The sequence below is a fragment of the Amphiura filiformis genome, chromosome 12 (genome assembly GCF_039555335.1).
Source record: "Amphiura filiformis chromosome 12, Afil_fr2py, whole genome shotgun sequence".
NCBI classification, from domain to species: Eukaryota; Metazoa; Echinodermata; class Ophiuroidea; order Amphilepidida; family Amphiuridae; genus Amphiura; species Amphiura filiformis.
This window is the reverse complement of record NC_092639.1, coordinates 19,530,900-19,558,507: the sequence shown is the minus strand read 5'-3', so window position 1 is coordinate 19,558,507 and position 27,608 is coordinate 19,530,900. Positions and strand designations below refer to the sequence as shown.

The 27,608-nt window shown below is 36.5% G+C and overlaps 2 protein-coding genes across 2 annotated transcripts in view; both read left to right on the top strand.

The window, feature by feature from the left end:
• LOC140166690 (uncharacterized) overlaps positions 1-21,459 on the top strand; it is a 45,245-nt gene extending 23,786 nt beyond the window's left edge. Inside the window, exons 13-24 of the mRNA XM_072190188.1 lie at positions 6,994-7,180; positions 7,783-7,829; positions 8,014-8,142; positions 13,773-13,889; positions 15,127-15,219; positions 16,411-16,476; positions 16,710-16,766; positions 17,426-17,523; positions 18,522-18,714; positions 19,211-19,263; positions 19,521-19,688; positions 20,417-21,459. Of these exons, the coding sequence (XP_072046289.1) occupies positions 6,994-7,180; positions 7,783-7,829; positions 8,014-8,142; positions 13,773-13,889; positions 15,127-15,219; positions 16,411-16,476; positions 16,710-16,766; positions 17,426-17,523; positions 18,522-18,714; positions 19,211-19,263; positions 19,521-19,688; positions 20,417-20,567 (1,359 nt within the window). The 3' untranslated portion in view covers positions 20,568-21,459. The remainder of the gene's footprint in view (positions 1-6,993; positions 7,181-7,782; positions 7,830-8,013; positions 8,143-13,772; positions 13,890-15,126; positions 15,220-16,410; positions 16,477-16,709; positions 16,767-17,425; positions 17,524-18,521; positions 18,715-19,210; positions 19,264-19,520; positions 19,689-20,416) is intronic.
• LOC140165907 (glucose dehydrogenase [FAD, quinone]-like) lies at positions 3,681-7,182 on the top strand. Its single transcript, XM_072189253.1, has 4 exons — positions 3,681-4,050; positions 4,924-4,989; positions 5,563-5,707; positions 7,086-7,182. Exons 1-3 carry the CDS (start codon positions 3,844-3,846, stop codon positions 5,662-5,664), a joined length of 375 nt encoding a protein of 124 aa, XP_072045354.1. The 5' UTR covers positions 3,681-3,843; the 3' UTR covers positions 5,665-5,707; positions 7,086-7,182.
• Positions 21,460-27,608: the final 6,149 nt, after the last annotated feature.

Here is a 27,608-nt window from a genome sequence, read left to right as displayed (position 1 = left end):
TTTCGAAAACTGGACGTTGAATGTACACTCTCATGAATATTGATTGGCAACATTTTCCAATATGTCAGCGCTCTAATCGGAAACAATAGAACAATAGACCCTGCAGAGCGTTGATTGCAGACCAGATCTGCTCTACTTTTAATCCCTTGATGTTTGGTTTCTGAACAAAAGAGAAACCAAAACTAAAGATTTGAAATGAGGAGTGTATAACCATAGATGAACTCCTGGATGGGGCAGCTTTAGCATGAGGCCGCATTGATATGTAAATAGCGTATTGTTTGTTAAATTTGTGCCCAGACGTATTGAGGGCGACAGTCATGTTATCCAGACGGAGAATGGCTGCATATGCCGGGCATGTCAAATTGCTGAGTGAAGGCTGATAATCACCTTTCTGTATAGGTAATAAGCTAGTATATTTCGTGTGCCAGTTATAACAAAAAATTAGTATCATATTAAATATATTAAGTGTATAAACTTTGAAATTTACATCAATTTGAAGAGCAGAGCTTCGAAATCTAGCTAAGTCAGGTGGTGTGAAATTCTACTGCGTGACCCCCTCTGCGTGGTAGAATTATATTCATAAAACATTGAATTTAACAGATATCATGGGCAGCCAACCACGAATTAACAAAGATAAATAATAATGGCAATTAACTAGTAAACAAGCCTGAAATCTTAAAATGTTGCCACGTGATTTCCCGAACACATGATATGTCAACATGTGAACACTAAGTGTTGTTGCACGGCTTGCACATACACTGTGCTTTTCTTTACCTCCGTATAAAATCAATAATTCATGCTGGGAGTCAAGTAACATTCTGTCTGCTTAGTGCAGATTGGTATTTTATTTTACTTGAGAGCATAATAGAAATACATAAGACGAATAAGGTGCCATGATGGAAGGTCAGTTCGGGTATCAAAGGTTATCGTAACTTCAAATACTACTTGTATTTCACACCTTGCCTCTGTCACATATTTCCTTCATATTATTGACAGCAAGTCCTAATTTTGACTTTGCTATTGCAAAATGTCATTTCACATCAAATTAGTAGACTTTCTTTGAAAAAACATATCACTGGTGCCTGATGGGAATACCCGTCCGCCATTTCATTAAACTGGATCGTTTTCGCCTGGTTTGTGCCCAGATGTATTGGGGGCGCGCTATACTCTCATTGAACAGGCAAAGTTCGCAAAACTAACAACGTTGTTATTTGCCAATATCAATTAACATGATCCAAGGGGTCGAACATGAATTATTCATAACGGATCGATAACTGGCCTCACTTACTAGCTAGTAAACCAGCGGAATTTTTCATAGGTTTTGCGTTGCTAATAGAACAACCGTGAATTTAGTGTCACCCCCTTGGTATAACATAAGATCGTTTACCATGGTTATATATATGACTATTTAAGACTTATTTAAAGAGCCCGGTTTTGGATATTGTTCTTACTGATGGACGAACATACACCAATTTGAAGGTTTTATCAATGAACATGAATAAAGTGTTCCCTGTTGGTAAAACCTAAAAGTAACTATAGTGACTGCCCATTAACTATGTAGTAGTAGCAGAAGAAGCTACCAAGAGTCGAACCGACTCTTTAATGGCTGCATCAGGATTCTGTTTAGTACTCAGGTATTTCGGATCTAATCAAGACACCAATTTTTAATGTATTCCTTACGGAGTCACATTTAAGCAGTACTCTTTGCATGAATCACAGGAGTCCTCTGAAGGAGACACATTGATCCCCATTTAATACTTGCATATCTTTATCCATACCAATGAATTTTCCATTGAACGGCATGAAATGAACTAATCTTCAGATGGCCATTTCTACCCCGCGTGACAATATTTTCCACTTATTTTTGCTATAAATGCAATAGCTATAAATTAATGTTTCATTTGAGCTTCATTTTTTGAAATCGTTATAGATTAGTTTACTAAACTATAGCGGTAACCGCACGAGTGTATCTTGGAAAAGTTGCGTGACGTCTTCGATATTAAGGGTTGACGAGGTATTGTTGGTCGAAGCAATCTAAAAATTGATTTTTATTATATAGATCAATATATTATTGAAAATTAACACCTTGATGTTTTGCAAAAGTTCAGTCTACAAATCGTATACTTTGCAAACTTGCTTAATTTATTGTTGTTAATGAGTTATGTACGTTTTACAAAAGTGTTGTTGTTTCAGCCCTCTTCACAACGTAACTCAAGAACCGCAGCAGAATAAAAGTGTATCTGTGATATTTTAACTCTCCTACACGCTCGCTATGAATTGAGCAATGCAGTTTTAGCAAAAGCTCACAACCATTCGTAAGATACTGTGAACTACCAAATCACAACAGTTTAAAATAATGAATAACCTTAAGTGAACGATTTCCTTTAACAAAAGGCGCTGGTCATTTGCGTATTGCCTGTATTAGCTAACACTCAGAACGTTAGTCAGTCGATGACTAATTGTTATACAAGACTCACTATGAAACGGAACCGGCACTGGAAACGATCGAATTCGGTGTTGAAATTTAATAGCAAATTTTTTAGTTACACCTTTTCACTTCATAATTACTTTCCTCGGTCAAATGAAAAGCAATCATTTCCTTAGGTAAAATGTCACAAAAAATATAAATGCTTGGTACTGTTAATTCCAAAAAAAAAAAAGGCTCACGGGCGAAGTTGAGGCCTATAAAAATCAAAAAGCTTACACAAAATCAATAAAGCTTAACTCCATGCCTATTTTTTAAAGGTAGGCCTATATCCAAGCACTATGTTTTTATCCGACATTACTGAAAAAAATAAAATTATTGTTTTTTATTTGACCGAGAAATATAATTTCAAAGCAAAAAGGTGTATCTCTGAATTGTGTTGATTTCAAAATGTATCAATCGACTTTTACCACGACTGGTCTATGTATAACAATATACAGGATAGTGAGTAGCTTTCTGAGTGATTATTACTTGACTGATTTTTATTAACAATATAAAGGTGATTTTATATAAAGTATTATTCCCCCGGATTATTCCATTCAATATAGGGATATTGAAAAAGACTAAACATGATTTTCTCTAAAAGCTAAAAGGAATATTATTTCATTTAAAACATTGCATTGAAATATTGAAAAAGACTATATTAGGGGCTGTGCAATAATTATGAGCCCTGGGGGAGGGTAAAATTGGGGGGGCAAGAAATTTTGGCGAGACGAAAGGGGGGGCAAGCAATTTTGGCAAGCCGAGAGGGGGGGGCAAGCGATTTTTGGCACGCATTCACGGGGCACCTTTTTAATAAAATGCTTTAAAAAGGCTTAGGAAAACGGTACGGAAACGCTTAAATATGCAAATTTTCCTGCTCGCTGCACTCGCAACATACATCTAGACCATTTAAAGTTTGGAATTTGGGATCCCAAGGGGGGGCAAAGAATTTTGGCGGGCCGAGAGGGGGGGGGCAAGCGATTTTTGGCGGGCCGAGAGGGGGGGAAGCGATTTTGGCGAGCCGTTCGGAATTTTACCCCCGGGGGCTGATAATTATTGCACAGCCCTTAAACATGAAAACATGTGCATGCTGGTCCTTCTGCTTACTGTGCATTCATTATCAATGTAAATAAACATAAATAAACACCAGGATCGAAGTCGAACACAAAACTGTAACAAACTCAAGGCTACAGAATAGTACTATTTTAAAAATAGACGGTGTGGACCTTAACCTCACGTACACATGTATGTACTGACAAATGCACATATTCAACCCCGGGGATTCAGTGTGATCTAGTACATCGCTTGTTAGCCTCTCGCCATTTATTTTTTATCGACATCCATCGTCTAATCTGCAGAATATAAATTCACACCAAATGGCTTCCCAAGGAAGGGCATACTATGATTACATCGTTGTCGGAGCTGGTACTGCCGGTTGTATTGTAGCTTCACGTCTTACAGAAGATCCTAGAATAAGCGTGTTGTTATTGGAAGCTGGTTCGAGCGATGTCAATGATTTTAGAGTGAAGAATCCCACTCAAATTCTAAGTTGCATAGGGTCTGAAATTGACTGGAAATATAAGGTAAAAGAAGTAGGGGTGGGTTATACAGTGGTGATGTCGAGGCTCCAGCGTATTTTGACACAACTAATATAGTTGACGGGGGGTACGTGTGTGAGGGGCCTGAAATGTTCATAAGCATAAAAACATTATTATTATTTTCATATACCTTATTCTTATTGTTATTTGTGTTGTTTTCATGTTAACGTTTTATGTCAACAAAGTATGAGGGCGCTTTGCACAAGTACGCACCCACTCGTTAAACATGTTCAGAGTGTTTTTAACTAGGAAGATAATCCTGGTGCTATGATCAGGTGTACCCCGGTGTGGTCAATTTATATTGGGGGCGCAAAGATATTTGTGGCAGGCCAAAGTGGGGGGGTAAGTATTTTTGGCAGTTTGAAAGGGGGGGCAATCGTTTTTTACGCCCCAAAAGGTGTAAAACGTTAGGAACATATTCAAATATGTAAAATTTCCTTCTCGATGCGCTCACACTTCCCTGTAAAAAGTTTCTGTTACCAGTTTAACAAATATCTTAATTTCCTAAGTGTATGTAAGCTTTAAATTATAATGCAAACTGAAATTAATTAAGCACTTGCTATTTGACCTACTAGGATCAAATCTTTGCATTATAAATATGTACAATTAAGTTGACAAAAAAGTCGTGTAAAAAGTATTTTAGTTCTATATAGTGCTGCGCGTAAATTACATAAATACAGCCCGGAATTAAAGCATATTGATCATGTTGATATCTGCTCACGAAGTACATGTACAAGGAATAATTATCATCAGCAATCATACAATTCCTGTCGGAAAGCGAACAATTATGTATTTTCCCAATATACTTAATGCGTATTATACAACATTGACATGACTTATTGTGATTTTATTTTTAAGACCGTGCCTCAGAAAAATGCACTGAAAGGGTACAAAAACAACGTCTGTGATTGGCCACGCGGGAAGGCAAGTATACATAATTACCATGGTGATTGGTCTGTACTCAAATAAGATGGGCTTTGATGACAAAATAAATATTTTATTATATTAAAACACCATTTCATTTTAAACTGGTTGTTAGCCAAATTTATTACTCACGGACCTGAGCTTTTGCCATCTTGTCTGATGGCTTGATCACAGATGGACTGGTCCACTGCTTTTCACGCGAAACTTGGTTGCTATTACGACGCACCCACGTTGATCTTAGCAGTGGGTCATCCACTTCCCGGAACATCACTTCCGGGTAACGCCGCGCCGATGCGTCGGTAGCAACCACGTTTCGCGGGAAAAGCAGCAGACCAATTCATCCGTGATCAAGTCATCAGACAAGATGGCGAAAGCTCAGTTCCATGAGTAATAAACTTAGATTTCGCTAACAAAATGCCGGTTTAATGATCTCATCAATCCTACCAAATGAATCTCTTTGCTGATCATTACATTTTATTCCTGTTTTAAGGAACACATTAGTGATTAATTTAGTATTCCAACGGTTTTAGTATTCCAAATTCCAAATATTATTTATTTTATTTACATGTACAGGTTTTGGGAGGATCAAGCTCCATTAATGGTATGGCATGGGTCCGTGGCCATTACGCAGATTATGACTCATGGGCGAAACAAGGCTGTACTGGATGGGGTTGAATAATGTAGAGAAATACTTTCAGAAATCTGAAAATTTCATGACGTAAGAGCTGAAAGCCTCTTTCTATAGACCACTTGACATATCATGTGACGTCATTGCCCGGCAGTATAAGCGCGAATTATGGAAATTCACATTGTTCTTTGCCCTGCAGTGTGCGTACGCATCTTAGTTTGCTCAGGGCACTTGCATTTTAAATCGCCCACCATATTCCATAGCCATTGAACAGTGTAGCGGTTCGTTCAAGCATATCGATAGACTAGTCCCTTTGTTGATAAACAATGATGTCAAGTGGTCTATACATGCTATTATGTGTTATTAAAGTGGCTATACCTTGTCTTCAAACTTACATGTCAAATATCGTCCCCCTTATGCATCTATGTGACAAAACGAGAACAGTTTTGTATTCTGGTATCCTGAAACTGGTGATGTCCCGATGGAAACAGGACGTTTCGCCACACCACTGACAACCAGTTCGCCCCAGTATGCATTTATACTATTACATACCACTACGCCCATTATCATTCATGCCCAGGTAGCTCATGCTTTTTATTTAATTCGACCCCTAAGTATTTCTTTATTTTTTTGTATATCATGCACATTTCACATTTTTATGATTTATTTTTTCATGATTTCTCCTATTTTATTTCGAGCTAATTATTTAGTGGGGTGTATGCTCTCTTATATTTTTGCCATGTTCCTCGTATCATGCTTGATCCGTCTCCATTTCATTCCGTGGCTACCCACAATTTCCGGGCGTGTTCAAATTCATAACCATTGACTGTTTTTTCACGATTTCGTTGGAAATACATCGATTTGGAGGGTCAAATTTCAGGACTGTAATAAGAAAAATATGATCTATTGTGTAATGTCAAAAACTCAACCGACAAGGTTGAGTCTGTCGATCGGGTTACAGACCATAAATGGATAAAAAGAAGTCATCACCTTAAAAGGGAAAACCACAAATAAAATAGATTTGACAACCTACTAACTTGGTTTAATTACCTAAACTGGATAAACTAAGAGGATGAAGTCTTACTATTTCGCAACAACCCTTGAAGTGAATAATGTGCCGCCTTTAAGCTATTCAGACGGGCGATGGTTTGTCAAGTCTTTATCTTATTATTATAATTTTGAAGTTAAGTGTTGAATGTGCCCAAGTGGACGTCAGTATAAGTGAACACCGAATTAAAAAGACTAGTTGCGTATGACGTCCTGTCAACCAAACCAGAAATTCTGTACTGCGCAGGTCAGCAACCAATCACGTCGGGTCTTTGTTTGCCCTGACGTCAGACGCAAACTAGTCTTTTTAATTCGGTCTTCAATTATAGCAGACAAAATGCAAATACAAGAATGAAGCTCACAACTTTGGTTTACAATATTACGGAATATTTCTGACAAATTTGATAATATTTTGCTACAGAGAGAAACCTGTACATGCATCAAGCAGATGTGCAATTGACATCACCACACATCCCTTTCATAGGACAGAAGTGGCAGGAGCGTTCGTTAAAGCTGGTAAGTACAATGAGACATTTGAGAGTTTGCGATTTCTGACGCCAACGCCTACTTCTTTGTCTTCGCCACTTACATCAGAAAAGTGATTGTGAATTGATTTAGCTGGCGTATGCGTTGAGGGGATTAAGCGTTAGAAATCGCAAACGCTCCTATGCACAAATAGTTGCCACAAAATATTGGAACGTTGGTGGACATGTGAAGATATAATGATTTTCTTCAGTATGCTTCGACTATGTTTATAAATACGTATTTATAAATAAGCTTGTGACCACCTCCCCGCTGCCATAACAGCTTGTAGGCAGTAAGTTTCGAAGTGACCTCCTACATAGCGGGTGCAGTTGAATGCAAAGGCAGTAAACAACACGAGACTACTGGACAGCAAAATTATCTATATTTCGTTCAACTTTGTGATTATATTGTCGGCACTTTCAAAATGTTGTCAACATGGTCAAAGGTTTACAGCAAAATATTATAATAACATGGGCAAATGTGCCCGTATGCATGGTATGTGACATATCTATTAAAATATGTTCCATCTTCTACCTCAACATGTTGAAATGATGGTAACCAATATTTTTAATTTTCTGTTTTTAAATTAACAGGTGTTAAACTGGGACATACCAAAGTAGACATTAATAGTGGACAAAATGCAAGTATAAATTACAATTATTGTAATTATTGTACCAACCGCACACAGTGGAAAAGTACCACCTTTTTTATGAACGCTCGACTTGAAATTCTGTTAATACAAATTGCATTTTTCTTATAATTTGATGTTGATTGTAATATAATAGTATCACAATTGACTTACACCTGAATACATTTTCATTCAGATTGGATTTGGACCTTTTCCAGCGGCCATTGATTTTAATGGGGAACGCAGCAGCTCTTCAACGGGCTACCTTCATACCGTAATTGGTAGAGCCAATCTGAAAGTACTCACCAAAGCACATGTCACAAAGGTATGGATAAATTACAACTAGGTATACAGGTGCCGAAAGACCATGTAACACTGGTAAATAAGTCAATAAATAGCTCCTGTAGCGTCACCCTTTGTCAACCAAATTCCTTCAGACAAAAGTCCCTTCTTCGTATTTTAATAATTAATTTTATAATTAATTTTATAATTAATTTTAATTAATTAATTAAATTAATTAATTAATTAATTAATTAATTAATTAATTAAATTAATTTATTAATTAATTTAAAATTAATTTAATTAATTAATTAATTTTTTATAATTAATTTTAATAATTAATTTTTTAATTTTAATAATTATTTTATTTTAATAATTTTAAAAATTAGAGCACAAGATTATCTTGTAACTCGTTGACCATCTGTGTCGACATGTACTGTAACAGTCTCCGGTTATAACTATGACCACTTATGTTTGTGGTTACTTTAAAGGCAGATAGAAAACCTCGGTGTGTTTTTTTAAGGTTGTGAGGTGAAAACGCACATTGTGTTTCAGACAGATGTAACGTAATGATGACAGTACACTGCATTGGAATACGTTTATAATTCTCTAAAATTCTATCCTGCAATTAAAACATCATCTAAATACCGTAAGGTTCCAGAGCCCATGGAACTGGTGCCAAAAGCAAGCCTGTCCCGTTCGCTTAATTTCTTTCTGCAACCATAATGGGCCGCAATATATCACTAACCGCATAGCCCGAGGCAAGGTTCATTATTGTCAGGGTTAGGGTCTTATGGTTAGGGTTAGGGTACGGGTTAGGGGTTAGGGTTAGGGTTAAGGTTAGGGTTAGGGTTAGGGTTAGGGGGTTAGGGTTAGGGTTAGGGTTAGGGTTAGGGTTAGGGTTAGGGTTAGGGTTAGGCTTAGGATTAGGGTTAGGGTTAGGGTTAGGATTATATACGTATTTATTAGTACTAATATACTAGTACTAGTAATAGTATATTGTGTGTATGCACTTTATTCCGTAATCAATAAGTATCATAAACAAACACCTTTCTGGCACAACGAATCATAGCACAGTCGTCATGATGCAGTCATGTCTACAGTAGAATTCATCTCGACCTTTGCAGGACTTAACCCCATTAAAAGCTATTAAACCAAGATAACACTCATTGAAACAGCTCAACTGATTAAATCGGATCTTCTCTGGCTGTGCACATGTGACTGTTTTCATGTGCGATAAGGCAATAAAGTTTGTATTATAGCTTCAGTTGGGTAACCGATTATAAAGGAAACGAAAGGAAACAATGGTACGTGTACTTTTGTTCACGAAATGAGACAATGGCGTGCTTTTTGTAAACCAGCATTCTTGAAAATGAGCAACATAATGATTGTTGACTTAACACGGTTTGGAAATAATTTCTTCATATTTTTGGTGTTATCTGTCGTTTACATATCCTTCCTAAAACACAAAAGTACGACCTCTCCAAACACCTAAATTAGCTAAAAATTTAGGACATGTTACAAAACTATATTGTCTAGAATTTTAGAAGAGTACTTTTAATATTGGCCGGTTATTTTTCACACAGCGACGTTAACTAGGCAATGTACTATTACCTATAACATTAACTAAAACACCAAAGTACGAATATTTCCAAACATCTAAATTAGCTAAAAATGTAGGACATGTTAAAAAACTATATTTTCTAGAACTTTAGAAGAGTACTTTTAATATTGGCCGGTTATTTTTCACACAGCGACGTTAACTAGTCATATCACCATACTTTTAACGTAGGGCTATTTGTAGAGGTCACGCGTCAATGGGAAAGAGCACTGTGTATTGTGTATAGGAAAACGGACAGTAACTGCAGTATGTGTAGGCATTAGACTATGGATACATAGATTGTGGGTTCGAACCCCCAGGTAAACCGTTGTAGAATTTTAATTCTATCGATTGCTTTTTATTTTATTAAGTAAGAGGAAATAATAATGGTAATAAACTCGTGTTATATCTAGCCTCATAGGCCTATAATTACATGTATGTACTATGTATGTACTAACTTATCATCCTACCAAGTGGAAGTGATTATCCTCCACTACCAGTGACTAATCAATGTATTTTCAATATGGAGTGTGATCAGCCCTCATCCAAATCATCTCAGTCAAATATGACATTAAGTTTTCAATACACAGCTTTCTTCTTATGTGGATTGTCTACTACCAATTATACCAACTGCCCGCTAACAACTGAAACCTGTCAAAACTGGACTCACTTAATCTCTTAAAGCAACCATGTTTAACTCATCATCATGAATCTACACCACCCCGAAAGACTAACAAGAGAAAACGATGGCGTCACCGTGGAAGTAGAGGTGGCAAAAAACCCAAATCAAGGCCTACATCAGCACATATTGATTCCAGAATAAGTAGACCTACAACATCCATCAACACAAGAGACTGTCTTAATATTCGTTTATGGAACCCCACATCAGTTAGACATAAAACTACATCTGTATCTGACTGCCTTATTGGTGATAATGTTGACATTATGTTTATAACAGAAACGTGGTTAAATCAGAATGATAATGTTGTAATTGGTGAATGTAGCCCTCCAGGGTATTCGTTTGTTAATGTACCCAGAGGTACAAGTGGTCATGGTGGCATTGCAATTATCTCAAAAAGTTCTTTAAAACTGCACACTGTTCAGCTTCAACATAGTGTTACCACCTTTGAATCTGCTTCTGTAATTGACCCGGCTTATGGCATTCAATATATTGTCATCTACAGACCCCTCATTCCAAAAAAAAGAATGGATTATTAACATCTACCTTTCTTAATGAGTTTGAGGATTTCATGGGTGAGATAGCCTTGTTCCCTAATAAGGTTGTGTTACTCGGGGATTTCAATGTGCATGTTAATAAACCATGGAAATCTGATGTCAGACGATTTTTGACATGCCTTGAGGTCTCTGGGTTTCACCAACACGTTAACCAACCCACTCACAGGTCTGGTAACATTTTAGATTTGATTATTTCAAGACCTGAAGATAATCTTGTTCACAATTGTCTTTCTCAGGGCATTTTCCTGCCGGACCATAGCATGGTTCATTGTTACCTGAATCGGAAAAGGCCATCTCAAACCAAGAAACCCAGTAGAGTAAGGAATTATAAACTCATTGATAATGAGCAATTTAGAAGTGATCTTATTACTGAACTGGAATACTTTACTGAACTTAATGATCCTATTGACAACTTGATTATCTTATTTGATAGCAAGGTCCGGGATATTCTTGATCACCACGCCCCAGAGGTTGTTAAAATGCGCACGGTAAGAACCCGCTTTCCATGGTATAATAGTACTATCAAAGAAGAAAGGCAAGTGCGTAGAAAGTTAGAACGTAAATGGCGCAAGACCGGATCTGATGAGGATAAGCGAGCTTATCTTGATCAAAAGAATGCTGTTAATAATCTTATTGATTCTGAGAAAGCTAAATTCTATCAAAACAAATTTGCCAATAGCGATGTCAAGGGTATGTTTCAGAATGTAAAAACCCTTCTGAACCAAAATACGCGTATCCTCCCTTCCTCAGACTCCACTGTGAGTTTGTGCAACCAGTTTGCCACTTTCTTCAATGATAAGGTCACCACGATCAGAGAATGTCTTGATTTGCATCCTGGTACCCAATCTCAATTTGTTGACTACCGCACTGAACATGTGTTCAGTGATTTCATGTTGGTCTCTGAGGAAGATGTTTGCAAACTTGTCAATGCTTCCTCCACCAGTACTTGTATCCTTGATCCAATCCCTACTTGGTTGATGAAAGACCACATTGAGCGTTTTATTCCATCAATTACTCATATCATTAATGTGTCTCTCTCATCTGGTATTTTCCCGGAACCTCTTGGCAAAGCTGTTATATCTCCTATCATTAAGAAATCTTCTCTTGATCATGATGAACTTAAAAATTACAGGCCGGTAGCAAATGTGTCTTTTATATCCAAACTCATTGAAAAGGTTGTAACTCAGCAAATAACAAATCATATCTATGACTGTAATTTAGGTGAAATCTATCAATCGGCTTACAAAGCCAACACAAGTACTGAAACCGCTCTCTTAAAGGTGAAAAGTGATGTGTTGAATGCCGTAGACAGAGGGGAAGTTGTCCTTCTTGCACTTTTAGATCTGTCTGCGGCATTCGATACCATCGACCATGGTATCATGCTCAAACGTTTACAGGATAGAATTGGTTTGTCTGGTAATGCATTGCAATGGGTTCGTACATATCTTAATTGTAGAAGTAGTCGTGTATTTATTGATGGTTGTGTTTCCAATTCAAGCCCTCTTGTATTTGGTGTTCCACAGGGTTCTGTGATTGGGCCAATGATGTTTGTTATTTATACCTTGCCTGTGGGGGACATAATTCGTAAACATAATGTCTCATTTCATATATATGCAGACGATACTCAATTGTATGTTTCCTTTTGTCCTAACATCCCGGGCGCTGCTGAGAAGGCGTTACAAACTCTTGAAGCCTGTATCCACGAACTGCAAAACTGGATGAATATAAATAAACTCAAACTGAACAGTGACAAAACAGAATTTTTCATTGCTGGATCCCATTATCGCCTTCAAAAGCTTCCGAATCTTGAACTTAAAGTTGGCCAAAGCATTATAAAACCATCTCTAAATGTGCGTAACCTCGGGGTGATTTTTGACAGTCATATGTCTATGACAAAACAGGTGAACTCCATCGTTTCCTCTGTCAACCTCCAGCTTCGCAACATCAGAAGAATAGAGCATCATTTGGATACGGACACTAAACATCATGTTGTCCGGGCCCTTATACTTTCGCGTTTGGACTATGGTAACAGCCTTCTCTATGGACTCAAGTCTCAAGATCTTCGCCGCCTTCAATCCCTTCAACACAAAGCATCCAAGCTAATTTTCTCCGTCCCTAGACGTACTGATCCAAAACCTCTCATGAACAATCTTCATTGGCTTCCGATTAGCAACCGCATCCAATTCAAACTCTGTCTTCTGATTTATAAGTGCCTGACTGACTCTGCTCCGCGATACCTCATCGATTCAATTAGTCTTAAGCCAACACCGTCCAGTGGCCCTGTTACAAGATCTGCCCTGGACAGAACTCTCCTAAACATTCCCATGTGCAAGTTAACATGTGGTGATAAGTCATTTACAGCTGCTGGACCGTCCATCTGGAACAGCCTGCCACGGAACGTACGGGAAGCTTCTTCTCTCACACAATTCAAAAAGCTGCTGAAAACTCACTTGTACAATTTTTAGTATTTTTCATTTTGTCTTTACATTGACTTTTCTTGTTTTCCACTGGCTGGTTATTGTTTGTTGTTGGTAATGTAGTTTTGTGCGTTTAGATCAATTTTTTGCATAAGCGCCTTAAATCACCTTTATGTATGTATGTATGTATGTATGTATGTATGTATGTGTTATCGCATTGCGGCCCATTATGGTTGCAGAAAGAAATAACGCGTCCCGTTCGTTCTACTGCCATGCCTCTCGCTCTCATCATGAAGTTCAGTTTGGTCCAGTTCAGTTTTATCATCAAGACAGAACTAGTTAATCTATCTTTCCTACTTTCTTTAAATTACCTTATAGATATAAATACAAATATCGGCAGACTATTTTTTCATATTCATGCAGATAACTTTTGAAGGCAATATAGCAACCGGTGTAGTCGTGCAGCAAGATGATGGACAGAAAGTTTACACTGCAAGTAAAGAGGTCATTCTTTGCGGAGGTGCCATCAACACCCCACAGGTATGCGACGATGTGATAAAACATGAGAAAATACATGGTTCCGTTACTAAAATATCAGTCTACAGTAATAGACCAATACTGAATCTACCTAATAAACATCTCAAAAAAAAGTAACTAACCCCCTTAACGGGTGATATTACAAACCTGTAAAATGTGTTGGAAGCAGAATTTATTTCTGCACATTGTGACACCTCATTTGTAGCAATTGACTAAATATTGACGTCACAGCGTACATTTAAATCAATGTAGCCCAATATTTGAAAGTTGCAGTAAATTCTATTGATTTTGCATTCAGTGTAATGGAAAGAAATCTGTGTAATGAAATCTGAGTGTTTTTGTATTGTAAACATTTGTATGTAAGTGCAACTTTCAAATCTGGACCTCACTACCTAAATTGACCGGTGTTTTATTGTTTTCTGAGCTATCGTATCAAATGAGGTGTCAAAATGCGCAGAAGTAAATTCTGCTTCCAACGCATTTTACAGATTTGTAATACAATAGCCCCTTTTGAATAATGGCCATTATTTAAGGGGGGTTAGTTACTTTTTTTGAGATGTTTATTTACCTTTACAGAGTGTCGCTGGATTAATTGCGATTATATCCAGCATGAAACAATCGAGTGCAATTATATTGTGACTATTTTGAGCCTGTATGATCAATCTCAATAGAATTAATTCATATTTGCTAATTTTATCAGCTATTCTGTATTTTTTTGGAATATTTCTTCAATATTTTTTCATTAAAATTAAAGCAGTCAAAAGAAGAAAATCATTGTTAATATTAACATAAACTCGTCGTAATGACTGCGTACTGACGAATCTCAATATTATAAATCCCGTCCCTTTGTATTATAATAACCATAGAGGGCGACGTCATTGATTTTACCATTGTCGCCCGACGGCATAAGACCCGTTACCTCACGTCCTTGTTCAATGCGGCAATACCTACCTATTCGTTATACCGTGTAATGTTACGAACTTAATCATACAAACAATGGACAAAGCAGTCCATGAACTTTAGAGTGCAGTCAACTCTACGACTCCAACGGATCTAGAATGAAAAAAAGTTTTATAAGAGTATTGCATAATATGTCAAAAACCCACTGAATGCTTGACGACTCGCGTAAGGCTCTTTATGGGTTATATATTAGGGACAAGTTAAGGTAATTGGCTATTCGCCAGTATGCAGAAATGAACTATATAGAATACAAATTAATTACCACACTATCTATTTGCAGCTTTTGATGTTATCTGGTGTAGGACCTAAAGAACACTTAGCGGATATGGGCATACAATGTATTGCGGACCTACCTGTTGGTAAAAACTTGCAGGTAAAGATGGATAGAAAACATAAAATTTAATCAAAGGTCACAGATTTTAAAACTGGCCAACACCCAGCAAACACAAAAACGTTTTTAAAACGTTTTAAATAAGTTATATTTTGGGTTTTGGTTTAGGTAAAAACGTTTTAATAACATTAAAATGTCGGGTTATATAAAGGTCATGAAATCGTTTAAAACGTTTTGTATGAAAACACAATACAACAATATTTTAAAAATGTTTTCGAAATGTCATTGTAAACTATTTTTGCAAACATTTTTGGCCAAATATTTTGTCAACACTTAAATAACATTATGTTAAAATATTTGCACCCAGCAAACACAGAAATGTTCTTAAAATGTTTTTTACAAAACGTTTTAATAACATTTAAAAATGTCGGGTTATATAAAGGTCGTGAAAACATTTTAAAAACGTTATTTTAAATATTTTGGGCAAACATTTTTGCAAAATATTTTTCAACCCCAAAATAACATTCTGTTTAGAATGATTTGTACCAAGTTTTCAAAAATGTTTTTGGAATGTTATTAAAACGTTTTTATACCCTTTATATAACCCGACATTTAAATGTTTTCTGTAAAACATTTGTGTTTGCTGTGCAGTAAATTACCAACAAATGTTATTTAATGTTATGAAAACGTTTTATACCATTAATGTACCCTTTATATAACCCGACATTTAAACGTTTTCTGACAACCTTTTATAACCTTTTGCTGTTGTGTTTGCTGGGCAGCGCTCACTTTTTGACACCGAATATTTCAGAGAAGCCATTCTCCGTTATCAGCGGTGTAATCGGGGTGTAATGCTATTGGTACACTGACTAATGATTCTCTAGTGTTTCTAGATGTTTACAATGTCCTTCAATCCTTTGTGATGGTGTTTCTAGAAAGAGAAAGTCTTGGCCTTCGTCCTAGGTTGGGGCTGGTTTCTTTGTTTGATTTTTATGGCTTCCCTCACTTTTCTTAGCAAACACTCGTCTACTTTGCAGAGCACTTTAACATTTCAAATAATGAATTAAATCATTTAATGAATGATCATGCCCGGTTGTCCCGTCTTCTGCGAGAGCCGTATACGAAACACGCAAAATCACTCGTTGTAATGTAATTAAGTTTCGCTTTTATAAAAAGGCTTGCTGAAACATTTGATAATGATTTGAAAGTTTGACAACTTTTCCTTACATACAGGATCATTTACAGCTACATCTCAGGGCTGACGTGAAACCCGGAAGTGACGTCTATACAGCTGAGAAGGTAAAGGGTGCGATTTTAAGCCCATTCTATAATCACGATATTAAAAATAAGATCAACTAAAATAGAAACTGGTCTTGGTGTGGTTTTCTGATTCATTTACAGGAATACCTCATTCCATAATTATTTAGTGTATAATGACAATTGTTTGAATAAAACCGAGAGTATGTTATTTAATTAAGGTAAAAAAAAATCATTGTATATTGAAAAGTGATACATTTCCTATTGCTCCTCAGAGAATAACAAAGACCAATACATCAGAAGTTACAGCATTTATAAGATCACCGCTTGAGGTAAGTTAATCGAAAGATGCACCAGTGAAGAAATGAAGTGATCGACAAAGGTGCACGAGGTCCCGGTTCAATTCCTCACAGGACCAAACAAAAATATTATCCGCTCTCCCTGTGGTTCATCTGGTAAAGGCGGGGCAGATGACCTATAATAAAAGACATCGTTACAGTCGGTTCCGATCAGGCTAATAAACCCGTTTGTTGGCTACACTTATCTGTCCTGTAAAAATGCTCCAACCAGCTATCGAGGTGACCCCGTCACCAAGCCAATTGTGCCTAGCCGAAGTTTCGTCAGCGTTATCTCCTACTCCTAGATTTCAGATGTTAATGCCTAGGTATGCTTGACATAAACAAAAATAGGAAACTGCTGCTAAAACATGCGCAACCAGGTACACATTCACCCGACACCGACATTAATTTACTCTCCCAACACATACCATCCACACACACCCCTACCCCCCCCCCTACAAAGCGAGATTTACATACACTGTACTTATACACACTGCAAAGCGAGGATAAAAAAGAATCATGCATAAAGACCGAGGAAATATGCATTTCGTATTAGAAGTGAGGAGGCTGCTTATACACCCCCTATACCCCCCCTCACTACGACACCCACATACTTAACTATCTTTTAGATACCGTATTAATTGATCTTACAGAGAACACATGAATGGCCAGATTATCAATTAATGATGAAGCCTATGTTTTATCAGTTCGGTCTATTGGTACCCAAGTTATTTCCAGTGACAGATTCAAGGTATTATCAGTTTATCAAGATTCAAATCATTCTGATTTATTGATTAAATATTTACAATGACAGCGTTAGTGTAGTTGGTTACTCTAAGAATTGAATACATGAATACAAAGCCCACCGAAGTCCAACTTTGGCCAAATTGAGTTAAGCATGGCAAATTGTTGCTATACATAGGCCTGTCATATGTATGAAAGAACAACTCAAATTCATCCTCTGTTTCTATTGAGCATGTGAAAAATAGCATGTATGAAAGAACCACCCAGGTCCAGGATTTGAGTCTTGTAACACATTGATTGAAATCAGCATGTATAAAAAGTCCACTTGTAACACATTCATTGCTGGAGATTGACTTGTGAAAAAAAAGGGTTTAATCAAGGAAAGTGTGTGGTTTATATTACATGGCAGAATGCTTAGCAACATTATACATACCTGTTTGCTTTATTTTGTATTATCTTACTAGTGGTAATCTCATTCCAACATTGTTGTCTTTGTTAAAAAAACACCCCAAGTCCATTTAAAATGAACCCCCACGAAGTCCCTGAAATGCTAATCGCCATACCTAATACAGTTTAACCCACTCATTTGCACGTAAAACTTACCATATTGACCAGGTAAATCTAAATGAAGGAATTGAAATGATACACAGGTTTTTTTCTCAAAATCACTTCCCATGGACTTGGATGGGTTTTGAATTCATGTATTCAATTACAATATCGTTACAATACTAATATAACTATTTACTTGCCACTGGTACACCATTCGTTGCGTTCATTATTGAAGAAAATTGTTATTTTGACAAACGATAATTGTTGTTCTAGTTCTTGTTTTATCTTGGAAACTAGGAAAGAAAGGTATAATGAAGTGTAAGTCTTTGTTTGTTTTTACACCGATTTTGGCAGTTGAACTTGAAAAGCGTGATTAATAAAATAAGCGGAACACATTTAGAACATGACTTGAATAGAAACGCATAAAACGTTAAATTGACCATACCTACATTGCAGATTTTTCCCTCAAGTGGGATATGATCGGGCACTTGGCGATGTTACTCGTCGTGAGGGCTTCACATTCCAGGTTATCTCACTTCATCCAAGAAGTACTGGTGAGATTCGATTGAAGGATGCCGATCCATTGTCCCACCCAATTATCGATCCTAGATACCTAGAGGACAAGAGAGACGTGGACGTCATGGTTGAAGTAAGTACGCAAAAGATAGCACTAGAACCAACGTGAACTGGGCACGTAAAACGCGCGATGTCACGTGATGCCATTTTTTATGAATCGGACATAACATGTTAAAGCCTTAATGTACGATCTTTTTTCAGAATATACCTTTATTTTTTTTCAAAACTGATTTTTTGGCATAATTGTAATACTTACACATGTTCCAACTTAAATCTATGAGCAAACTGTCAAATTTGCCCTATTTGTAGTAAAAAGGCGATGATTTTCTGCTAGTCCGACATAATTATTTTCATATTTTTTTCAGATTATGATAATATGTCAGAACGACTCGCAAATCGTAGTCTTCAACGAAACCAGTTTAGTTATGCTCCCTCCACACGTGGAGGAAGCGTAACTAGCAGAAAAGAAGCAACATGAAATTGAAATTTATATCATAATGATGATGACAACAATAGCAGTCATTATTTTATACCACCAAATTATATTTGAAACAATGTTTGATCTACAGGGTATTCGACTTTCGAGGAAGATTGCAGAGACTGAAGCAATGAGACCCTTTGAGTAAGAGTCTTCCTTTCTATATAGTGTCAAAAAAAATTCCATGTAGCTCTATATTTAAGAAAACGGTGCAAAATAACAGATGTCGGCTGATTAAACTGCCGATAAAGAGTGTTTTTAGATGAATTTTGTTTCACGTGCAACGTTTCTAATTCTGCTACCAGTCTTATTTACTCTCGTTGTTATATAATAATATTATGCAGTTTACTTCACATCTATATATTACATTATAAATGCTGTTTTTAACGCTTCCTTTTTAGAATGAGATTCGTCAACCTAAACATGCATGGCAATGTCCATGATGAATGGTCTGACGAAAACTTGGCAGACTTCGTTCGTCATTTCGCCTGGACAATCTATCACCCCATTGGTACATGTAAAATGGGAAGTAGCAAAGATAGAACAGCCGTTGTTGACCCAGAACTAAGGTAATAATCTCACAATAATAGAATGGAAACTTGAATAATAATAATCACATGATTAAGGTAGGTCTAAACCCGGGAAAGGAAACTTTTGGGCCTCATAAACTGTTGGTCTAAAGTATATAAAAGCATACATATTTAGAATGTCAACGATTTGGTAAATCCATCTGTGAGATCAAATTTGGGCAGTTTTGGTAAGTATTGGAGAAAATCCCCCAAAACGGTTTTTTTAACCCAAATTTTTTCGGAAAACGTAACAAAAAATTCTTGAGTAGAAATTCTTTTTTATTAATTAAAAAAAAAAACTAGATATAGATATCTAGGACTCGTTTTTTCAATTTTTTGAATTGTGATAATTTCACAAGAAATAGTTGAAAATAAAAGTAAATTTTTTGTCACGTTTTTCCGAAATTTTTGAATGGGTTAAGAAAAAAACTTTGTTTTGGGGAGGGGGGATTTTCTTTAAAACTGAGCATTTCGCCCAAATTTTACCTCACAGATGGATTCATCAAGTTTGCCATTCTAAACATGTATAATTTTATATACTTTAGACCAACAATTTAGCAGGTTCCGTAAGTTCCAAAAGTTTCCATAATTCCAGGGTTAATACCAACTTTAAACGATGTTTAATTCCGAAACATTAACACCACGATGCATTTTAAGTAAAGGAGAAAAGAGAGAAACAATTACAAGAACATAATTAAACGTCATGTCATGTTATGTTTCTCTTTCAGGGTACGTGGACTTGGTAAACTCAGAGTTGTTGATGCGTCGATTATGCCACATTTGACTTCAGGGAACACCGTAGCACCAGTCGGTATGATAGCAGAGAAAAGTGCTGATATGATTAAAAGGGATTTATATGCAAACTCATCAAAACTCTAAGTTGATAATCATGCATCGACCTCAAAAAGTAGTATTATAATTATGAGTTACTTGTGAGACGGTGTGTGTGAGCGTTTCTGTTTTGCCTGTTTATAGTCCCCTATGATCATGGTGACTGTTTCTGACTTTAAATATAGATTATGACCTTTTGGAGTTTTTCTTTTACTTTTGAATGATATTTTGCACATTCTGTCTATTGATCGGTCATTATCTATCGATAAAACTATTGATTGGTAGTTGATTTGGTCATATGTGAGTGTTTGGCTATTCCAGAAATTAGATGCACACCCCGGAGAAGTTCGGACCTTTGGACCTTTTGAGAGTTATGATTGATGGAAATGCAAACTTACGAAGTGTCTATACGACAAAATCTAGCAAAGTTGAAGAGATCACAATCAAAAAGCCTCGGCTACAAATGGTACTTTGGATACACATAATCTCAATCATCCACCTTTATTATGCAACAGCATTGCACCAGTTAAATGAGGTTTTCTTGATTTTACCACAAACATTAGCAGTAAACATACTACCGGTATTGTTCTAACTTTGTCTATTTTTCATTAGAACCTAAACTGTATGCTGTTCATTTAATATTTTTCTTATACAATTTCTTAATATACCTGGTATTAAACCAACATGTATTCCACTTGATCTCATTAGGGAGTTTCCGATTTACACGACGGATGGTTCTGCGACGGTAAAACACCAAACGTTGTCGTCGTCGATTTTGTAATGCGTCGTTTTCCTCATTCTACAACACGCGAAGAGTTTGACAACCGTCGTGGCGACGACGACAACGTTTAGTATTTTACGCCATCCGGCGTGGAAATCGAAAACTCCCTATTGTCTCAATTATGTCACTTAATGGATGTTCATTCTTACCTATTTAGTATGTTGTAAGAGCCTATAGGATCATTCCCGTTCAAACATGTCTCTTGCATATTTCTCAGTTGCTCGCCTATTCTTTTTTAAGGAATTTTTATTGAGATATATACATTGTGAAATTATACATGTAAGTAATTGAGAATGCACATGTAACACAATTGAATCCCAGGTTAAAGGGGCATTTTGTGATTCACAGCCTTTAATAGCTCACTTTTTGTCTAAGAAAAGGTTGAGATTTGTATACCATCGGAAACCTCTGGCATATCATAATGTTTGTGTGCCAAATATTTCTTGCAGATTCATTCGTTTGGCAAATTTGTATTCATTTTCTGTTAGCAGAACGAACTTATATTAATTACACTTACAATACAGTGGGCTGTGGAGGCGTATGTAATTCACATAATTATGTATAACTCGCTAACGCAAAATCGGAATCAACTGAGGTTTTGGAAATAACATTTTTTGAGAATATCTACTGAAACATACCATACATGGTACAAAAAGAGAATGTTACGAAATACTGAATTAATTGAAAATACATACTGTAACCTTATGCTACGTTAATTGCTGCCGATGCTACCGGATATGAACTGAGTTGCAAATTTGTATAGCAATTTTCTGTCATAGTAAATTTTCTACCGTTCGTTACTATATTTTATTATATTCATTTCATTACAATAATATCTCATCCAATTTTGCAATGTAATTCAGTGTTAGCTACGGCTTAACTATGAAAAGGTAAATTATTGAATGTACATTTGTTACAAATGATGATGTGTAAAATGTAACTGATAATAAAGAAGAAAAACTTGTCACTGTGTTGTTGTCTTGTCAGTTGTCACTATGTTGTTGTCTTTGGCAGTCAAGTTAGAGGCTGTGCAATAATTATGACCCGGGGGAGGTAAAATTTCCAAACGGCTCGCCCAAAATCGCTTGCCCACCCTCATCGGCCCGCCAAAAATCGCTTTCCCCCCTCTCGGCCTGCCAAAAGTTCTTTGCCCCTCCCCCTTGCGCATGCCAATTTTTGGGGATCCCAATTTACAAACCTTAAATGGTCTAAATACATGTTGCGAGTGCAGCGAGCAGGAAGATGTGCGTACTTCCTAAACCTTTTTAGAGCGTTTTATTTAATTAAAAGGCGCCCCATGAATGTGTGCCAAAAATCGCTTGCCCCCCTCTCGGCTTGCCAAAAATTGCTTGCCCCCACCCCCTCCCTTCCGGCTCGCCAAAAATTTCTCCAATTTTATCCTCCCCAGGGCTCATAATTATTGCACAGCCCCTTAGCTCAATGGTTAAGACGTTCGACAATGGTGCGAGAGGTTGCGGGTTCGAACCTGACGGTGCCTAGTATGCTCTTGTGGAAAAATTTAGTTAGCTTGAAATTCCCATGGACAAGGAATTTACTGCTAATTTTCTCGTTGTAACCCGTACGAAACTCTGGGAGCTGATCCTGGTTGCGATGGTTATTTGTGGAATGTCTATGGTGTGCGCTCTTGTAGCAGCAAAGTCCCTGATTTGTTGTTAAATGGTTTATGGAATGACGTCAGCGACAACCTGTCAAGTGTACTGAGGCTTGTGGATCAACGTCTAGGTGTTGTGCCTGTGCGTAGCGTACTATAAATCTATTATTTATTAATTTATTTAAAAGGCGCCCCATGAATGTGTGCCAAAAATCGCTTGCCCTCCCCCCTCTTGGCTTGCCAAAAATAGCTTGCCCCTTTTGGCTAGCCAAAAATTTCTTGAGCCCTGGGGGAGGGTAAAATTGGGGGGGGGGGGGCCCAATTTTACCCTCCCCCAGGGCTCATAATTATTGCACAGCCCCTAATAGCTACTAATTTCATGGTTGTTCTGTTAGCAACGCAAACCTATAACAAATTCCGATGGTTTCTTAGATCGAAATTGAGTCCACACTAAGCAAAATCATTCATCCACTCTGCTACAACCTACACACGATGACTACATGTAACTGGTCGAATCCAACGAAAAGTGTACACGGCATGTTCAGGGCCATAACTTAAAAGTATTAATCAATTGGCATTCGTTTTTGTATTGTGTTTATTCGCCTTGATCATACGCTTCGCGCCATATATAATAAGACCCCCTTCTGTGAAAAACTTAGACACAGAGACCCCAAAACATGCTATTTTTACCCATTATTTCAAAATATTTCTTAAAGTATTTTTAAAAACATCTAAATCAGTTATGAAAAGAAGTCATTGGATTGAATCTAAATTGATTTCCTGAAAGGTGTGTATTCAAAGATTGCCTGTTCAATTTTTCTCATATTTGTACATAATTATGAATTTTTGGTGATAATTTTTTGAGTGGTATTTTTTTACATTACCTACGAATACAATTTTTCATAGCACTAGATATATCTTCAAAAAATGGAAATCACTAATAAATGCGCAATTGATACAAGCTTTGATATGTCCAATACTGACATGCATTGTATTCGGACATCTTTATTATTGTGTTTAGCTGCCAGAAATTCTAAATGGCACAAAGGTAGGTTTGGTAAAAATATGCATTACCTCCGAATACATGTTAAAAGCTGTGTCATTTCCACAAAGTGAGAGAATAGTAAACAATATAGTTAAGCAATAGGTGCAGGGTAATACACTCTTTATTTCTATTAAGTTTCAATAGCCTGCGTTTAAACATTTCTGAGATGTCAACAATAAAAGCAAGTATTCGTAGGTAAATTTCGGTAACCGAATGTTACCTACGAATACAATTTGACATCATGACAGTATTGTGAAACACCGCCATTCATGCCAATGCCCATATTAGTACATAACGAAGGCCTGTATGTTTGCTATCAAATCATATCTCAATGAAAGTTGCGAATTCACATACATGCCCACCATGCAAAAGTGAATACGGCTTAATTGTTGAAAAATATGTACTGAAATAGACGACGGTCTGCTCATTTACTAAAAATCAGGTTCAAAGAAGATTAGAAGGGGATAAATACTTGGATTTTTCAACTGTCATGTGTGCTTCATTTTAAATGTTTACCGACCTTCTGGTTTCTGAGTAATTTGTGTCCAAATTGATCATTATTCGAAGGTAACTTTTGACGTTTTCGCTAAGGTTACCTACGAATACCATGGAAAAAACGACTGTTCTCATTGTCTCATGATCTAGACAACACAGTGATGGACCCTGGTATAAAGCTAATTGTAGTTGCCCTCAAACGAAAGGCCACAAGACGTAACTGACTCCAAGATGGACTTCACAAGTCTGCAATAACGGTTTTAAGCGATTTGTGTGCAATTAAGCAAATTAAAGTCACTTTAGTGCCTTTGTTTCTTACTTCAATCCTCTTTCAACCGCTGTGAACCGACATTATTAATACATGATAGGGTCTAAAGTATCAATAAACGCACATAAAGAAAATAATACATTCAAAGTGCTTTATAAAATGAAGTTTTGATTGCGATATCCACCAAACGTCTAATTCTTACCTACAAATACTGAAATGTTACTTACGAATACAGCATAATACATGACATGTGTAATGAAGTGTCCCTACCAATGGAAATTAATTGTCAAAAACTTTAAGCGGTACCCCAGGACACTATTATTACCCATATACGGATTCATGAAACAATTATTTATTATGTAAAATTGCTGATTAACTACTTGTATGTCAAAATGAAGTGGTCAAAATCTTGCTAAAAGCATCAAAAAATTTTGATCTAAGGTAATAGCATTTATTCATTTGGACGTACCATCTGAAAGAGATCTAAAACTACCATTTTATTAATTCATTACCATAATAGCCAAATTTAAACCTCTAAACTCAATATAGATATTGTTACATCGCTCATGTTACCTACGAATACCCGGGTTTCTTCACCTTTTCATTGTATAAAGCGTTAGGTGTATGCGTATAATTCCTAATATTCTTGAAAACATATATCCTACTCGTTCTTATACAATGTGTAAATTGATTCATACTCATTTGATAAATAAAATACAGAAACTGACCTAAACTTCATTTTCAAAAATATACTAGCATAAATTGACTAAGATCATATTGATCGCGTTATAAAAATTAAAAAAATATTTTCTGGTTGAGCTAGCATTTTCCTGACACCCTGTGGTCTACATTACACGAAAAAAAGCGTTAATGGGAATATTCCATTTGTTTTAGGTTGATTAGTATTGCGATAGTGAAAGCATCCTAGTGGTATTCGTAGGTAACATTGGGTTTTGATATCACATTTACTATCACACGTCCTGGATTTATTTTTCAAGATTAGTAATGGCACTTTTGGTTCCTATAAGGCCAATATGTCATCAATCAATGGGCAAAAGGAAAAATTGTGGAGACATTTTCAGTATTTCGGACTTTTATTTTTGGCCCGTGGACACTTTTGGTTGGATTCGACCAACTATATGACTGACTTAACTTCAAATGATATCAGGTATAATTATGCTTATTTGGATATTTTGCATGTTATTACATTAATCTAGATTTTAAGTTTTAATTTTTTTCATTTTAAAAATGTGGCAGGTGGTTGACATGTTATAGTATTCATTCATTTGAATGAGAATGTTTCATTTCTCCTACTTTTGTCCAATTATCATCGCTTTGAAAGAATCCTCATTACTAGTTGAATCCCTTATCCCACTCAAAGGGTCTCATTGCTTCATTGATTCCTTGAATTAGCAGTGAGAAAATCACACAATTCAAGTTGATTCTACTTTAGGCCTACAGCCTCTAGGAAGGCATACAGACTATAACAGCAAGAAGTGCAGTTTCCGAAAGAGAAATGTAGCAAAATATTAAAAAAATTATTTTCACATAATTTTCAATAGTGGTAATGAAATAAGTCGAAATCAACAAGAAAACAGCCGCAATGTTGCCATCCCTATATCGACAAATGCAGTAGTCTAGACATGGAAGAAAGAGATGAGAAGGAACCACAACGACTTCGATCGGCCAAGTTTTAATCCGCATATCTATTGACGCATGAAAAGAAAAGCTATCAATGGTACTTACTTTCATGTATGATCCATTTACCGCGATCGATGCTTGGCGAAATAATTAAAAAAAAAAAACTATAACAAACCCATCCAAGAACAAACAAACGCTACCCAGAAGTAAGATTATGGAATTTCACTGATGCTCTGAACTTGAATAGTAGCTTTGTTTTGGGATCTACAGTCAAACTGTTTTCTTGATCGTGTTATGTAGAAAATGTCCTTTAAAACATCGAAAAGGTCATCAAAATCGGCCGTTTTTTTGCTGAGTTTCATCTTTAGCAAATAAGGTAAGATTTTGGTGACTTTTTCGATGAAAAATAGATGCAAAATGTTCTTAAATAATGTACAATGTTCCGGTTGAGTCCGGTACATGAAACCTGTTTAATTTAATAGTTTATATGTGTATAATCGTAACAAGCTAACTCGTTTCAGTGCCAAAGACTGCCAACTCTGAGAAAAAAGTCATCAAAGTTCGGGAAAATTGGGCGAAATGGAAGAAAAAGATGTAGGCCATCAATGACCGATGATCACGTCACCAGAGAAAATCCTATAGAGTGCTTGCACGGAAGGTCATTAGTTCAAATCATCCTTCAGACACGCTCCAGAAGACATGCAAATACATGGAGTACAATACCAATCACCTATTTAACGCGGGGTATTGATCAAAGTAAATCCTCATGAATAACAATGTCAATTAAATGTCGGTAAAGGGAGTGTACAAAGTGAATGCGTTCGTTGTGGTTCCTTCTTATCTCTTTCTTCCATGGTCTAGATGAGGTCAGGTGAAGAAGGTCGGAGGTGAAAGTTAATAGTGCATGCATGATGCATCAGGTACTGCAGCACACAATCAGCCGGGTACGTATGTTTACATTTCCATGCGCAGCGAAACATTGAAGAACGAAACGGCTTGCTATCGGAATTAGGTTTGAGAAATTTGAAAGTTTCTTGGTCTCTTGTTGGCAATACCAGTGGCAAGTGATTTAGTAGGACAAAATATTTAGGGCTAGATAATTGTATATTATTTTATAGTCAAATCCCGCGAGTCAAATATTTGCATCGATACATGTTGGTTTGTACTGTAGCAAACTCCCGAGCAAACGAATGTATGACATTTTAATCAAAGACTCGGAGTCGATGGGGACATTGAGGACTCTGAAC